General features: G+C 43.0%; 1 protein-coding gene across 8 annotated transcripts in view; it reads left to right on the top strand.

Moving 5' to 3' along the window:
* Nucleotides 1-16,336, top strand: part of EPHB1 (EPH receptor B1) — a 337,865-nt gene that overhangs the window by 281,916 nt on the left and 39,613 nt on the right. For 7 of the 8 annotated variants that reach the window (XR_014565064.1, XR_014565065.1, XR_014565066.1 and 4 more), the window contains exons 8-10: nt 2,517-2,625; nt 3,440-3,504; nt 13,239-13,361. Coding sequence is in view for 5 of the 8 variants with exons in the window: in XM_083741794.1 (XP_083597920.1) it covers nt 2,517-2,625; nt 3,440-3,504; nt 13,239-13,361 (297 nt within the window). In the remaining 3 variants the exon portion in view is untranslated. The remainder of the gene's footprint in view (nt 1-2,516; nt 2,626-3,439; nt 3,505-13,238; nt 13,362-16,336) is intronic. The other variant, XM_083741795.1, reaches the window with a different exon arrangement.

Below are 16,336 nucleotides of genomic sequence, written 5' to 3'. Positions count from 1 at the left end.
AATATCCTTTGATTGTATAACACTGCACCACCTTCCAAGGTCTAAGGGCAACAGTCACAAGTTCATTTTTGGATTTCAGAAGAAACAGAGACAGGCCTGTGTACATTAGTTTAAGGTTGGTAGATTAAATCTGTTTACTTAAGCATGATAGCCCAACACTCTACTAACAAGCAGCCAATTGAGAGTACATAAAAGAGAGTATACATATGCACTTTTGAATTTACTCTGGTGGCCAGTCCTTTCTCTCGCTGCACTAGAGAATGTATGGGACCTTCCTCCAAAAAGCAGGCTTAGAAGAAGTCCAGAGAAAATTGTGCATCATTGGAAGAACTCTGTGATAAAGATTAGCTCTCCAAGTGTAGGCAAAGTCTCTTCCTTGGCACTCGCCACCACTGTGGAATCAGACCAGAGGCATCATCTTTCTCTACCACTGAGGGTTTTCTGTATATGTTGTGTCAAACATGGCCACTACTTTGGCCCCAATAGCCTGCAAGCATTAGAATGCAGGGATTTGAAAACTTAGAGTTGCTTTCTTTAGAATGAACTGTAAACAGATAAGCTCATGACCACAGCCTTGTGCATGTATGGCACATAAACAGGAAATTAACCCAATCAGGAGGCATGGGGCAGGCCCCACCCACAATGTCACCATGTGTGCCAGCCCTACCTCTCTGTTTCTGTGCTGAGCAGGGAAGACCTGAAGAGGATTATCCACCTTGCAGTCATTTGAATGCAAATAAAACCCTCCACACGATTAGGAACCGTGATAAAGTTCTATGGTCCTGTTTTCTATTATTACCATACTAAATAAGTATTAGTGTTCAAGATTTGTCTACAATTGACAGCCACTCTCGGTTCATCAGGATTAAAGCATCTCACATAGTTATTCACTAAGAATGGGTTGGCCGTTGCATTCTTAAAATGTACATCCAAAGTACGTACTAAAACTGTAATCTGTTAGGGAGACAAATTGGTTTGAAAGATATACACACTGACATGAAGGGTGTTGACATGTGTCACTGAACCAGCAATTCACTTCTGTATATACACAGCTTAAACACACGTGTGATTCCCTTAGTGCGTCAAGCACAAAAGTCTTGACTGTATCATAATTTCTATATCCTCAGAAGTGGACAAGGTTCAGTTTTAAATGTGCACAATTTATTTTCTCAGAACCTAAAGATTGAAAAACCAACATGTTTGGTTAATTATATTTTGAAGAATTGTTCAAGTTCTAGCTCAAACCTCAGGGGAGACACATATATATGAGACTTTTTGATGATGCCTGGTTAGACAAATTTTACTTTGCTTATAACAAAATATACTCTTTTCAGTAATATATTCTCAGCGTAGCTAATGATCAGCAAGCACACCCCCCCCCCATTCAGGTGGCTCCCTCCATGGAACACTTTTAAGAGGTTCTTTCAAAGTCTAGCAAAGTCACTTTTGCTACAAATGCCTCCTTGTCTAGTGTCCAGAAGTTTTAATTGAGGAAGGGTATGGGGAGCACATACACACAGCACATAACTGATGGGCATTTTAAAAAAATGATTTTCTCCAATACTTACAATTAGGCAGACAAGGAGAATGCTGTGTCTGAAATAGAAGCAGCTAATTGAAATACAGCAAGAATGGATATTGTATGTTATTAAATAATAATTGATTGTTAAATGAGATTTTGCACAGGATTTAAGCATCAAGCAGGAGATAAAACAGGTTACCAGTAATTAGCTGCAAAACGAGAGGAAGAAAATTAAAAGGAAGTGTGAAATATTTCCATTTGTGTGAATTCATTCTAAGCTGATAGGACTTAGAGAAAGAATTATCAGAAGATGAACAATAATTTTAATAAAAATAAAAATGTTAATTGATGTGCAGGCCCATTGTGGTAAGGACTGAACAAATAAAAAGATCTTCCTATCTGATCAACTTATTGAGAAAGCCAGAAGGCACTGCAAAGGGTATCATTTCCCTGGATTAGGTCCTGGGTTGCAGGGCAAACATAAGCCGAAGTTTGCATGTTCCAATGTAATAGTAAACTAAGGTTTGCAAAACAACAACCACCAAAAAGTAATTAGGTTCTCTGAGTCTGCAAGGGAAATATGGAGATGGAAGAAAAAATATAAATGTCTAAGGCTCCTTCCAGGCTTTTTCTTGTAGTACGAAAAATGATTTGGTGTTCCATGTGAACTGAGCCGTTATTAAGTGCTTGCCTTCCATAGCCCTCAACACTCAACTTGCCAATTGTAGAGTTCAGGATCTGAGAGCCCTTCTAATATAGAAAGGGCAAAAGCTGGCTCTTGCCAGTTAGCATTCTTACAATCCCTGTCCTGCATGGGATTCCAGGGGTCTTCAACCAGGATCTGTGCTTCTTTGGATCACCTATGTAACCCATCCCAAATTCCTGGTAGAAATGGTGGCATACAAAGGAGGTAAATAAATAAGAGAGATTTGCTATTAGCAGCAAAGGATTGTATGAGCAGGCAAGAATGTTACAAATGTATTTTCTTTTCCAGATGACTACAAGTCAGAACTGAGAGAACAACTGCCATTGATTGCCGGGTCTGCAGCAGCAGGGGTCGTCTTTATTGTCTCCTTAGTGGCTATTTCAATTGTTTGCAGCAGGTACCATTTGCCACATTATAAATTTTGCTTTCATTCCAAAGGCTGAATCTTCCTGAAGGAGATTGTGGAAACACACACATTTACTGCAGGGCAGCGCTGGATAATGGCATCAAGGAGCTAACAATTGATCTGTAATGGTTACATCAGAAGCGCGGTGTAGGTGCTAATGGATATTTGGTTTGCGTAGCTTAAGCACACCTTCTTTAAAGGGGCGAATGTTCTATTGCTAAGACACACTTGCACACAGGGCAGAATCTTGCATGTATTCTCTTACAAAGGGGCCAGATTTAAACAACAACAACACGAGCTACATCGGTCTCTGCACTTAATGGCACTTTCCCTGAGAAAACTCCTTTCCAAATGCCTGTTGCTTTCCATTACTGGTCCTGAGCTTGATGCACACAGGCCTACCAAAATACACTCTTTCTGGTAGAAAACTCAATTTGCGGTTTGCAGGGCCAACTCTGACTATTAGGGAGGTTGCCTCTGGTGACAGATGCCGGGTGATGGGGACTGGCGATCAGGTGTTGGAGGACAGAGCTGTGCCCCCAAAGCTGTCCTACTGCTCTCAGGTGCTGTGGGGGCTGCTGCAGTGTCACCAGTGTTGAAGTAAGATCCAATTGTCTATCTGGTCACACACACGGAAAGGTTGTGGTGCGATTTTGTCCCTCACCTCAGGCAGCTCCAGTCCTTGAGCCAGTCCTGATATGTTAATTCCATATTTGGCCACAAAGGTACAATGAATAAGGACAAACTGGTCTGTCTTTATAGCCTTGGGCACTGATTGAATGGCATCTTCTTTTCATTTTCCTAGGAAGCGAGCTTACAGCAAAGAGGCAGTATACAGTGATAAGTTACAACACTACAGCACTGGTCGAGGTGAGTGGTGGGAGAAGCCAGGAAAGTTTGGACAGCTCCATAACTGTTTTTCATTGGGGCAGGATTGAGAAATGTCAATTAGATTTATTTGTTTCCTAAATTTATTCACCACCTTTTGATAATAAAATTCATCCCAAGGCAGTTTACTACCTTATATATCAAAATTCAACAACAAAATACATTTTTAAAAAAATACCTACACTTTAAAGGCATCTTTAAGCATTGTGGTCTAACTTGGAAGTAAGATAAAGCTGAAAGTGAAAGACATGTGGAAGGAATAGCAAGAGAGATGGACAGTACTGAGATAACTAAGGAGGGGAGCAGGGATGATTTCAAGGCATATTTTGGCAGAAAACTTAAAGCGAGAACAAGCGTTTTCCTGGAAGATGTTTAAGCTTGTATGAAAGTGGGGATTTTCTTCAGAGATACTCTGCAGAGCAAATTTTTAAAAAGGCAGCAAGGAAACAGGGAGAATGTAAGGCTTCAAAAAGCACTGGAGGAAATCCTCAGCCTTTGTGCCTCCTGGCTTTTGTTTAGTCAGATGTTGAAACAGGTTCTGCCATTATTTTTTACGAATGCGTGTTTTAGGAAAAATGAGAAGCTGAGATGTGTGCAGCACTTGTTTGTCAGCCAGTTACTTGTAGTATGCGCTTGTCATCAGCCCTTTTACACATGAGTCCTAGGAGAGAGGCCTACACACAGACCTCGGCTCAGCAGAAATGGGAGTTTGTCACAGATTACTGTAAAGAGCAACTGCCTTTTTGCTTGCTACAGTTAGATTGATGAGCAAAGGCAAGGTCTTGGAGGGAATCAATAAACAAACACTCCCCCCCCCCCAATTCTATAAAGTGCCTGTTTTTTCCAACTTCCTCCTTTTGAAATGCATAGATTGATTAGTCACAGTGAAATATAGGCATATGGCTTTTCATCAGCTGTTTAGTAAACAGATCATATCCAGATCCTTCCCAGAATGCAAACGGAGCTCTCCTGAAAGGCAGCAAATGAGCCTTTATAACCTGTATTAGGAAAGTTAATAGGATAATAAAATAGCAAGGCAGCAATCTTGGCCAGTGAGTAATCACTGTCCATCGACACTTCTCCACCCGCACCTACACATACTTTACGTGCTTGCTGTGCATGCAGAACCAGCTGCAAACAATTATATTCGACAGTTCCCAGGTGTTTCAGGGGAAATCTCCAACACAAATGCACACAGCTCTTTAGGGCTCTTCAGATTACAGCCAGCAGCAATACCTATGTAAACCACAGCCAAAGCAGGAAATGAGATAGGGGGAAGAAAACCAAATTGGGAGCAGCTAAAATCCAATTTGCACTTTAGGAGAGAAGCCTCCCAGACTTTCTCTTTCTTTAAAAGGAAAATGTGAGCCTAAATTCTTGGGGAAAATGTACTCATTATAATTCAAATGGACGGATCATGAACATGCAGCCATGGAATTAAAGATTAACCAAGAGCGTACTGCAAAAGGTGGAATTAAGGTTTCCTGCTAAATTTGTAGTTGCTCTTGTACTTCCTGACCTTCAGATGCTTTGTTGTATATCCCTGAGATTTTCTTAATTTTAACTTTTGGACAAAATGTCTCTGGATCACTTTTTATCCTTAAGGGAAGATAATTAAGCTGAAAACAGAGGCCAAGAGTGCTCAGTGCTGAAGCCTAATAGGTTTAAATAATTTTAAAGCTATTTAATGAGACCAATGTGAATATGGATGATGGGATCCTTTGCACAGAAAGTTTCTAAGCTCGGCAACAGTGAATCAGGATACAGTAACTATCCATATTTTCCCGCTAATGTGTGATACCCCTTAAAGAAACGTGTGATCGGATTACCTAAAATGTTTACTTCAGTACAAAATATATATCAGTATACTAGACTAAACAGAAGATTGTGAAAACTGCCAAAAAAGCATAACTCAAAAACCATAAGTATAAAGTTACACTATTATATCAACTTTCTAACTAACATGCTGGTATATCTGAAATTACTGAGCACAAATAGCATTTATTGGCCACAACTGATTTTTTTTTTTTTTTTTACTAAGCAGGAAGGGACAATATATGTTATATAAATACCTGTAGGCTGCTTATGCTAATAAATCAATATACCTATAAATGTAAATATGAAAATGTTTGGAACTTAGCTCTGCGAGTCTGACACCTTTGAGGGTCCCATTTATAGAACAGTGACCCTTAGAGCTGGTGGGGGAAAGATAATATAGATGGGGAACATGCGGCCTCCCCAAATGCTCTTGGATTCCCATCATACCCAGTTGCAAGATAATCTAAAAATTACAGCTCTATGCAAATTGCCTCTCAAAAGTTTCCATCATATTTGTGGGCAGCGAAATTATGGGGAGAGGAATTCACTTAATTTCTCCAGGGGGTGATAAATTTTCCAAAAGTCATTCTAGGGCAATCTACTTACCCTGTTTTGGGCTCTTTGGAGGAAGTATGGAACACACATACCATTCCAAATAAATAAATAAATAAATGTGAGGCCAGTACTTCTCAAAGCTTCTAGAACTTTATTCAAAGTACACATATATATGATGCTAGAAAGACATGGATTTCTGGCTTATTTCTATGTGCATTTTTGAATGTGAGTAGGAGTGTGTAATGTTGGAGAGGTAGGCCTAGGTTTGGACCACATTTACTGAGATTGATGGTGGCCCTGAGATGTAGATGAATAGAAAAAAGTTGACCCAGCGCTTGAGCAGATTGCCCTTCCTGTCTTAGTGTTGTTTTTGCAATACAGGTAGAAACTTCCCTTTTTGATATAAAAATGCACACATCCCCATGGTTGCTGTTTGCTGTGTCTTTGTTCAGCAAGTTAGTTTTCTGTGTCATGACATTTGGATGGATTTTTACTTTCTGGGCTCTGCAGGAGCTTCTTCAGCATGACCTTTGTACCCTTGTAGCCAGCAAATCTTTGAGCAAACATATTTACCACTCCTCAAACACCGCTGGACTGTTTGTATACATGATACGCCTCTTCCCTACTGCCATGATTCTCTTTTGCGGCATTTCTGCACTTTTTAATGCCCATTAGCTAAAGCCTTGTTTCCCGAGCCATTATAGTACTTCTCCCTATGCCCTTGGTCCTCTGATGTGTTCCCACTGCTGACATTTTCCCCCCAAACAGCACTTTGTCTCTCTGTCTGACAGCATTTTTTTTTTAATGGAAAGAATTATTTCGTATAAGGCAAAAGCAAGCACACAGCCCAGTGGCAGGAACATTATAAGGGCAGCCCATCAGGACAAATTTGAGACAGCTGGCATAAAGCAAGGCAAAAATATGTAGGTAAGGCAGCACATAAATTCTGGCCTCCTCTGTGCAGAAATTTTAAAAGTTATTAATAGGCAGCAGATCAACTCGTTCCTTATGAGACAAAATAAAGGTTTCTGCAGGTATGTTTTCCTGCATTGATCTGTGGGGTGCCATGCCTTGAATCAATCCCGCCAATGGATTTCCTTCTTTATTTTCAAAGCTCTCCCACCTCTTTTGGAAAAAGCTCCCACCTGGATGCCAAATCTGAGTAGCAGCTCATTGGTAACAGTGCATATCCCAGGTGACCGCTGATAGTGCCTTGAAGACTGCACACATTTCAGATTATGCGCTTTTGGCAACCTCTGGGCAAGGCCTGCACTGCACAAAATAAAAGAATCTGTTTCTGGAATTTGAGTGCGGGTGGTGCTGTGATCTAAACCACTGAGCCTCTTGGGCCGATCAGAAGGTCAGCGTTTCAAATCCTCACAATGGGGTGAGCTCCCATTGCTCTGCCCCAGCTCCTGCCAACCTAGCAGTTCGAAAGCACGTCAGTGTAAGTAGATAAATAGGTACTCCTGCGGTGGGAAGGTAAACGGCATTTCCGTGTGCTCTGGTTTCTGTCATGGTGTTCTGTTGCACCAGAAGCGGTTTAGTCATGTTGGCCACATGACTCAGAAAGCTGTCTGTGGACAAACGCCGGCTCCCTCGGCCTGAAAGCGAGATGAGTGCTGCAACCCTATAGTCGCCTTTGACTGGACTTAACCATCCAGGGGTCCTTTACCTTTTTACCTTTACCTAGCATGCTAGCACAGTGGGGCTTCCCCCTTCTCCTCCCCCTGTTTGCTTTCATGCTCTCCAACCAGCCCAAAGAGGGGTGAGAGAACACCCGGAAGAGCATGCAGCAGGAGGACATGGGAGATCTTTCCATCAGGCAAGTAAAAATGTTTGTGCTGATGGAGTGATCTCCTTAGCGCTGCTTGGAATTGCATTCATAAATTCTGAGTATAGGGATGGATGGATGGATGGATGGATGGATGGATGGGGAAAGCATGTTAACAAAGCCACAGTGACTAGTAATGAAAGCTATGTGAACAGGATACTCTCCTAATTCCACACTGCTCAGTGGGAAGGTTAAGTGAGGAAGTAATGGCCAAGAGAGCCCAGAGAATCCAAGGTCTGGAGATTGCCTTGGGGTGGCCAGAGATCATTCTCACATGAATATGAAAATATGCACATAAGAGGTCATTTAAGGTTTTCCAAAAGAAGGCATTTTGCTAACGATAGCAGGCTAGATAATGGAGAAAGAGAGCAAATAAAACATTTTCTTTTAAAATCCCAGGTCTTGGAAGAATCCACAGGTCAGGACCATTTCTTTATGTTTGTAGTGGGGAGAAAGTGTCCCTCAGCAAAGGTAAAAGTAAAGGACTCCTGGACAGTTAAGTCCAGTTAAAGGCGACTATGGGGTTGCGGTGCTCATCTTGCTTTTAGGCCGAGGGAGCCGGCATTTGTCCACAGGCAGCTTTCCGGGTCATGTGGCCAGCATGACTAAACTGTTTCTGGCACCATGGAACGCCAAGATGGAAACCAGAGTGCATAGAAAAGTCCCCCACAAAGCTCTAGTAAGAGCACTCCCTACAGCCCCTCTAGTTGGCTGATGTAGATAAAAAAGGGAACAAGGTAACAAGCAACGTTTTCAATTCTGTTTCGGCACACTGCAGAGCCAGTGCTATAGTCTGTCACTGCAACAGTAAAACAGAAATCCTTACAGTGTATATCTTTTTCCCCAATTGAAACATCTAGGTTAGTCTGTCTAATTAACTCTTCAAACCATTTTCTGCGTGTTGGAGTGCTGGCATTTAAATGACCTAGATGCAATAAGCAGCCAAACACAAATGAGGCAGCCTCAGTTGGCAAGCCAGTCTCTTCCATATGCCTGCTTGCAGCGTATCAGTATCTTGTTCTACAAGTAAGAAGTTAAGAAGACAATAATTGCTTGCTGGAGGAGAGCAAGGTCCATTTAGTTCTGCATTCTGTTTTTAACAGAGACTGACCAGATGCTTCCCATGGTCACAAGCTAGACATGAAGACCTCCCTTGTTGTTATCATCAGCACCTGGTATTTATATACATAGGTACATTACCTCTATATGTGGAGGTTCCATTTAGCTATTTTGACCAAAGCCGTTGATAAAGCTCTCCTGTACCTTAAAAGATAATTTCCAAAAAATTCATGATCCATTTTGTGTGCTGGCAAGAGCTGTGTGCCCATGCTAATACTGTGCATATAGCCTCATAGCCAGGTGATTCCAATGGATTTATGTTCTCTCTTATTGTTTTGGTAAGTATCCATGCAAGATGCAAAGTGCGTGTCCTTGAAAACCCTGAAACACAAAATTAGAGAGATGCATCTGGCGCTGTGGGTAAAACCTCAGCGCCTAGGACTTGCCAATCGCATGGTCGGCGGTTCGAATCCCCGCGGCGGGGTGAGCTCCCGTAGTTCAGTCCCAGCCCCTGCCAACCTAGCAGTTCGAAAGCACCTCCGGGTGCAAGTAGATAAATAGGGACCACTTACCAGCAGGAAGGTAAACGGCATTCTGTGTGCTGCGCTGGCTCGCCAGATGCAGCTTGTCACGCTGGCCACGTGACCCAGAAGTGTCTGCGGACAGCGCTGGCTCCCGGTCTATGGAGTGAGATGAGCGCACAACCCTAGAGTCTGGCAAGACTGGCCCGTACGGGCAGGGGTATCTTTACCTTTATCTTTCACTAGCTTGCCATCTGCTGGTGGTGCAGAAAAAAATGCACAACTTTGAGATACAGGAATTCTCCCCAGCTGCATGCTTCAGTGAAACTAATGTGGGGAGCACCTCTAAACACCCTTTAAACTCCCTCTGTGCCCTCTCACTTCAATCCATACCAAAATACTGGATCCAAAAATATCCACTACTAGAATTGAAACTCTGGGGCCAGCAGAAGGCTGGAGGATGCATGGGAAAGCAGCTGCAGCTGCTGCATGACCCCACACATCAGCTGTTAGATGGGGAGGCTGAACAGCCTAAGCAGAGCCCTGCTGCACCTCTGATCTCTATGGGGTTTCCTTCACCCTCACTGACATCTTCGGAATCTGGAGAGTGTCCCTTTGTGAGCCACAAGGACTCTGTAGCTCTCTCCTGCCATTTCTGGGTTTGAATTGAACTATTTAATTATTTCCCAGCGCTGTGTGTGTATGCGGTCACTTGAGTCTATTGCTTGTAAGTGGTGTGTGTGTGTGTGTGTGTGTGTGTGTGTGTGTGTGTGCACGCCTGTGCAGAAAAGTCCTCTTCTTTAGGCAGAACAGAGAGGTTGCTAATTCTCAGCAAGAAAACCAAACTGCTCCTGTCAACTAGGAATATACACCGTTCTACTCGCCATCTTTGAGATGAATCATAAACCTTTTATTGATAGCCCTTTGGTTGGATTTGGTCTTTGTACTGAACTTTACACTTCCAAACATGTTGTTCCAAATATGTCAGACTGCCTTTATCCATAGTCTGGTTACAAACTCTGGCAGATTTCCTCAGACTTCTTATGAGCACAGAGCGGTTTGTCAGCAGCATGGATACCTTTCTCCTGGACGTTTAGAAGCCATTTTACACTGGCCGAATGGGTAGCACTAAGTCCAAGGTCATTGCGTCCCCAACTTGATCATTCTCTGTTATATGTTTGTTTTGCTTTTCTAATCTGTAAGCCAGCCTTGGTTATGATCTTGTAAATTCCTTTGTAATCCTGCTAGAGCATCAGCTGCACTTGTAAAAGGATTTATGGAACAGTAAAAATGTATGTGATGAAGCTGTAAAAAGATTTATGAACTGGGCAAAGCATGGATGACTTCATCGCAGGTTTTGCCATCAGTAATGGAAGGATAGAGTTTTGGCCCAGTGTGTGCCTAAGGCTGCCTTCTTGTAAGCTGCAGCTTTCCCTTTGGCAGATTTAGTGCTTTACTACTAAGCTATAAGTGAAAGAATTGTACTGCAAGGAAGAGAGATGAACTATTGTAAGGGTTTGGTATTTCACTAGGTGTTGTGTCCTATGCCACCTTTGCTGCTTCTGTTAGACGTGGTGCACCATCCGGATGAGTAGCAACCAGCAGTTGGTGGGGAATGGATGTTCTGCCCTGTTCCTATGTGACTTGTGAGTGTCAGGCACTCTGAATTCTCAAGACTCAGAGGAACTCTGGAGTCTGGAAATGCCACAACAGATTTCAAAGTTTGTGACTCTTCTGCAGTCCTGGGATATTGTAGACCTGGATCTTCATGTTTCATAGGGCTTACGGCTGCTACTTACGTTAAATATGTGGTAAACGAATAATGCTTGAATGGAATTGGATTAATTATATAGACATTAAAACTGCAGTCCTAAGCCGAGAAGAGGTGGAGAGTGTTTGCTCTCTGACTGATTGCCAAACATAAAAAAGGTGAGGAGCAAATCCTGGAAGAGATGAGATGCTAGAACAAAAGTTAATAATAGGATGGAAAGAGAAAGGGGCAGGTGAGAGTAGGGAAGAGGAGAGTCACAGCAGTGGGGCTGACTTTAGTGCCATTGCCCAAAATAAAAGAGGATTACTATTTTTCCAGTGAAAACAAGATAACTGTGCAATGCATTCCAAGGATTGCCTGCTGCGGTCACCCAGAGTATCTCTGGCAATCTTTTCAGGTGTTAAATATAGTAATTCATTTTGGTCAAAAGCATATGACAAATCTTAGGTTAGCCACTTCTCTGAAAATAGTGTACACTACAAAGAGAGAGTTGAAGAAGAAATGGAAGGACAATTTTCTGGAGAGCACCAGGTTGGCAAAGGGTGGTGTGATGTAATGTGTGCCATATTTAGCTCAGGTGACTTTCACTACTTGGGAAGCCCATTTTCACATCCAGAAGACTGGGACTTTCAGCTTCAGCCTGCTGGGCCTCATAGCTGCAGCAACACCTTTTTGGATCCTGCAGGCCAGGTAATTTGACAGGTGAATGGCATAAAAGGCTCGAGAGGACTAAGCTGCAGTTTGGGAGGTGGTAGAGCTCTCACTTCTCTTTACTAGTACCTGGCCGCAAAAAAGAAATACATCGGGTGCTTTTGTAATGGGTGAAAGTGATCGTTTTCCCCCAGCGTTCAACTTTGCAGTGTAATCTTAAAACAGCAACTTGACTAGCCTTTGTTAGATTCACGGGTTCCACAATTTAATGTGCACCAGATGGGAGGAAACGCCTCCACCAATGTGATTTGTGTTCCTGAGTGTGAGATCTCTCTTAAAATTTAATGAGTGAAATAATGAGGTTTCTACCAAAGTTAACTCCTGCCGGCAACCTCCCAAACTCCCTGCAGCAGCCTACAAGTTCCCAGTCATGTCTGGTAGAGATTTGGCAGCCTGCTGCAAGGGGCCATGTGACGCTTTTTGAAAGCTAAAGCAAACCCCCAAGAATATTTATTATGGAGGCTGTATTTTATCATTAGGATGCTCACTCGTTTGTAATTGCTGCATTCTGTCATTTTAGTAGCAGCCACAAAACTATCAAAGGTATGTTGGGTAAATAAAAATGGCTTAAATTATGCATGAACAGCAGCATCGTAAACCTGCTGCCATCTTTCCCATAAAAACAGCAAACTAGTGTTGGTTTGTAACTTCCCTCTAGCGGGTTGAATGTTCAGCCTGAACAAGAGAGGGCTTGCAAGGAGGCATTTAACACCAGGCTACAGAGGTGGTCAATCTGAATCAACTGGAAAGCTCCTAGAATGTCAAAAAGCCGAATAAATGACTTTCTGCACTCTCTTAAGTCCTTCATCTGTATACGCCTCCTCTTTCAGAAGGGACACCATGATGATTTTCACTGTGATTGAATTCTCTTGATTTTTCTTTCCTTTCTTCTTTTTCATTTCTGAGACAACTTTTCCCAAAGCGATTTCCTTCTTTCTTCCATTTCTCCCCCTCCTCCTCCTCTTCATTCATTTATTCTCTCAGCTTGCTGCTATTCTCTTTGATTTTTATCTTTATTTTTGCCCTCCATTCACTGCTATAGCACAGCCACCTGGTATAACCCTTCCAATCAGACCGACGCAGGAAAGGTGTCAGATTGATAAATATTGATCTCTACCTGCAGTTCTTTCCTTGACTTTCCTGCTAATGGATTTGGTACTGCTTCAATAAATAACAGTGTGCACCCACTTTCTGGGTGCAACCCATGGCCTGCTCCCAATCTGCCAGTTATAACTAATACGTTATACATTTCAAGGAGAAAAGATAATGCAAGGGAAGCGGAGAGAAATATAAGAGGAAGAATGAAACAAGAGAGCAAGTGAATAGGGGAGCTGATTGTAGAGATAGGCAAGGAAGGAAGGTTGAGGGGGAGACGTGCTGTTGATCCCTTTTCCCAGAGATGAATATGATTTTTTCTCTCTCTTCCGCTCTTCTCTAAAATGAGAAGGCTCCCCAGGAATGAAGATCTACATTGACCCTTTTACGTATGAGGACCCCAATGAAGCTGTTCGTGAGTTTGCCAAGGAAATTGATGTGTCTTTCGTGAAGATTGAAGAAGTCATTGGAGCAGGTGTGACTCATTTCCCATTGGGCAGGTTTCAGTGCCATCCCTCCCCCTATCCCCTTCCCTTCATTTACCTTCCTGCTTTCTTCCCTTCCCTCCTCTGTTGTGGATGCTCAGGCTCGTTCTGCTCAATTAACAGTGGACTGGCACTTTTCTCCTGGAAGCCTAACAGAATCTTCTTCTGTGATTTAAGAGACTGTGCTTAATTAATTGACTCACTTTAATACATTGTTGTGCTCCCTGGTTTAATTAACAATAAATAGGTAGGGCAATAGCTCCCTAGTTTATAGCATCTCTCTTATCTGCTACAGCAGGAATCTTACCTTTTTGGGGCCGTTAGCTACCCTCTAGTTATTAAAAACCAGACATTTGTGTTAAACAACAGTGTGAAGAACAGCATTTAGGAGATTAGTTGTTATTTTGTGCAATCGTTTGACTTGTTCCCTTTAAATCTTTTGAGTGGTAAGCTTACCCAGGATGGGCACAGTTTAACTACAGCCCCTGAGCACTTCTCAAACTCATCATATCAGAGACCCATTCCCAAAGACAGTGCTAACATTATGTGAATGTTGCTTCATCACTGTACAACTGATCCAGGAAGTACAGTTCACCTAGAAGAAGGTTAGTTCCCCCGCTGGAGTGAGCAGCATGTTCAGAACTTTAGTTAACAGTAGCCAAGTAAGGGGGGGGGGAGAATCTTTGTGGTTGCAGTGGACCATAGGTAGGCATCCCAAAGCCCATCAAGTCCAACAAAAGGGGAAAGTATCGCAACATGAAGACAGCAAAGTATTGCATTTTGAATACACCATGAGAGGACTGATCTACTACCATCCCCAAAGATTTCCATTGTCCCCTCACCCCAAATTTACAGAGTAAGTGTGCATACTCAGAATCTTTTCACCATGGTGAAATGGTGGAAATCCTGAGTATGCAGTCTTTCCTGAGAATATAAGAAGTGCTTGGGTGGAGCACACTAGGAGCAAGCTTGTCCAGCATTCTTTATAACAGGAGTAGGGGAACCTGTGGGTCTCCAGACATGGTTGGACTACAAGTCTCATCACCCTTTATTATTGGCCAGACTAGCTGGACTGATGGCAGTTGGAGTTCAACATCACCTGGAGGGCCACAGGCTCCTCAGCCCAGCTTTACACTACATGAACCATCAGAAAGTGGCCTGTAGTCCACCAATGGACCAGAATATACTTTTTGCCCATTCCTTTGCTCTGGGCATCTAGAGTCTGCCTCAGAAAAGTTTGTTTATTTGCTAGAATGTAAGGGACGCAGGTGGCGCTGTGGGTAAAACCTCAGTGCCTAGGACTTGCCAGTCGTATGGTTGGCGGTTCAAATCCCCGTGGCAGGGTGAGCTCCCATCTTTTGGTCCCAGCTCCTGCCCACCTAGCAGTTCGAAAGCACCCCTAAGTGCAAGTAGATAAATAGGTACCACTTTATAGCGGGAAGGTAAATGGCGTTTCCGTGTGCTGCGCTGGTGCTGGCTCGCCAGAGCAGCTTTGTCACCCTGGCCACGTGACCCGGAAGTGTCTTCGGACAGCGCTGGCTCCCGGCCTCTTAAGTGAGATGAGCGCACAACCCTGGAGTTGGATACAACTGGCCCGTATGGGCAGGGGTACCTTTACCTTTAAGTTCCCAACTCCCATGTGTCAGAGCCCATCTGCTGCTATATCTCTTTGCTCTTTCTTTCTTTACAGCATCCTTACAACCAGTTGCTTATAATCTGTGCCAACCTATTGTTTGCATTCATTGCTTGCTATTTGCGTTCAGTGCTTCAGCGTCGCTTCTTTTTCCGCTAAAGGTGCTTCCAGATGAAGTTGCTTCTGAGCATCACATGTACAGCAAGTGGATTTTCATTCTGATCACTGTCTGTCCAAATGGACTAGAGGTAGTCTGGGTGGCACAACAATGACAGTACCATCATGGCACCAAATGTTTGGAATAGGAAGTACCTCTTCTGGAGTTGGTGCTGTGTCTATTTTATGAGCTATTGTCTGGAAGCATCCTTAATTTTCTCTTTCACTTTATCTCCCTCCCAACCACACCTTCTGCCCCTATAGCGAGTCTCCCACTCATTCCACAAAAGCCTTTCCCTCCCCATTTTATGAGACAAGATGGAAGACACTGGTAGCTCACAAGAGCCTTGGGGAGCAGCTCAAGCAGCAAGCCCACCCTGCTTCCACTGAAGTCGATTCTAAAAATTTCACCTGCCTGCTTCCACTGAACTCCACTGTAAATAGTTTTCTGTCTGCTTTGGTGTAAAATTGGAATAAAACAGTTTTTGGTCTCTTCTGTCCTATTTGTTGCTTTTCTTCTTTTACTAATTGTGTCAGAGTTACATTTGTCTTGCCTGTCTTGTGACTTGATCTTAAAAATATGCCCAATGAATTCAGTAAGACTTAGCACATAGACTTAGGATCACAGAATAAGGCTGCAATATTATGCCTACTTAGCTGAGAGAAAGCTCCATGAATTCAGTAGGACTTGCTTCTGAGTATACATGTTGAGGACTGTACCATTAGTATGACAACTTGGGAGAGACCTTGGATGTCATCTAGATCTCTGCCTTGTGCAGCATCCCTGGCAAAATTCACTTTCAGCATTGCAGACAGTGAAGAGGAGCCCACCACCTCCTGTTTCCCTTTCAAACAGTTCTTACTGTTAGGAAGTTTCTCTTCAATGAAACAGATTACAACATAAAACATATTTCTACTGAATTAACTGATGGCCGAGTAGCTGGAAGCACCACAGGAAGCTGCCTTGTACCAAGTCAAACTATTGTCCATCTAGCTCAGTAATGTTTACATTGACTGGCAGCTGCTCTCCAGGGTTTCAGACAACCTGGAGCCATCAAAATGATATTGGGACTACAGTTCCTATCATCCATAACTGTTGGCCATGCTGGCTAGAGCTGATGGGAGCTGTAGTCCAGCAACATCTGGAGAGACCCAGCCTGGAGGAAGCTGGAACAG

The sequence above is a fragment of the Podarcis gaigeae genome, assembly GCF_964106915.1.
Source record: "Podarcis gaigeae genome assembly, chromosome: 5".
Taxonomy (NCBI): domain Eukaryota; kingdom Metazoa; phylum Chordata; class Lepidosauria; order Squamata; family Lacertidae; genus Podarcis; species Podarcis gaigeae.
This window is presented reverse-complemented; position numbering and strand designations above follow the sequence as displayed.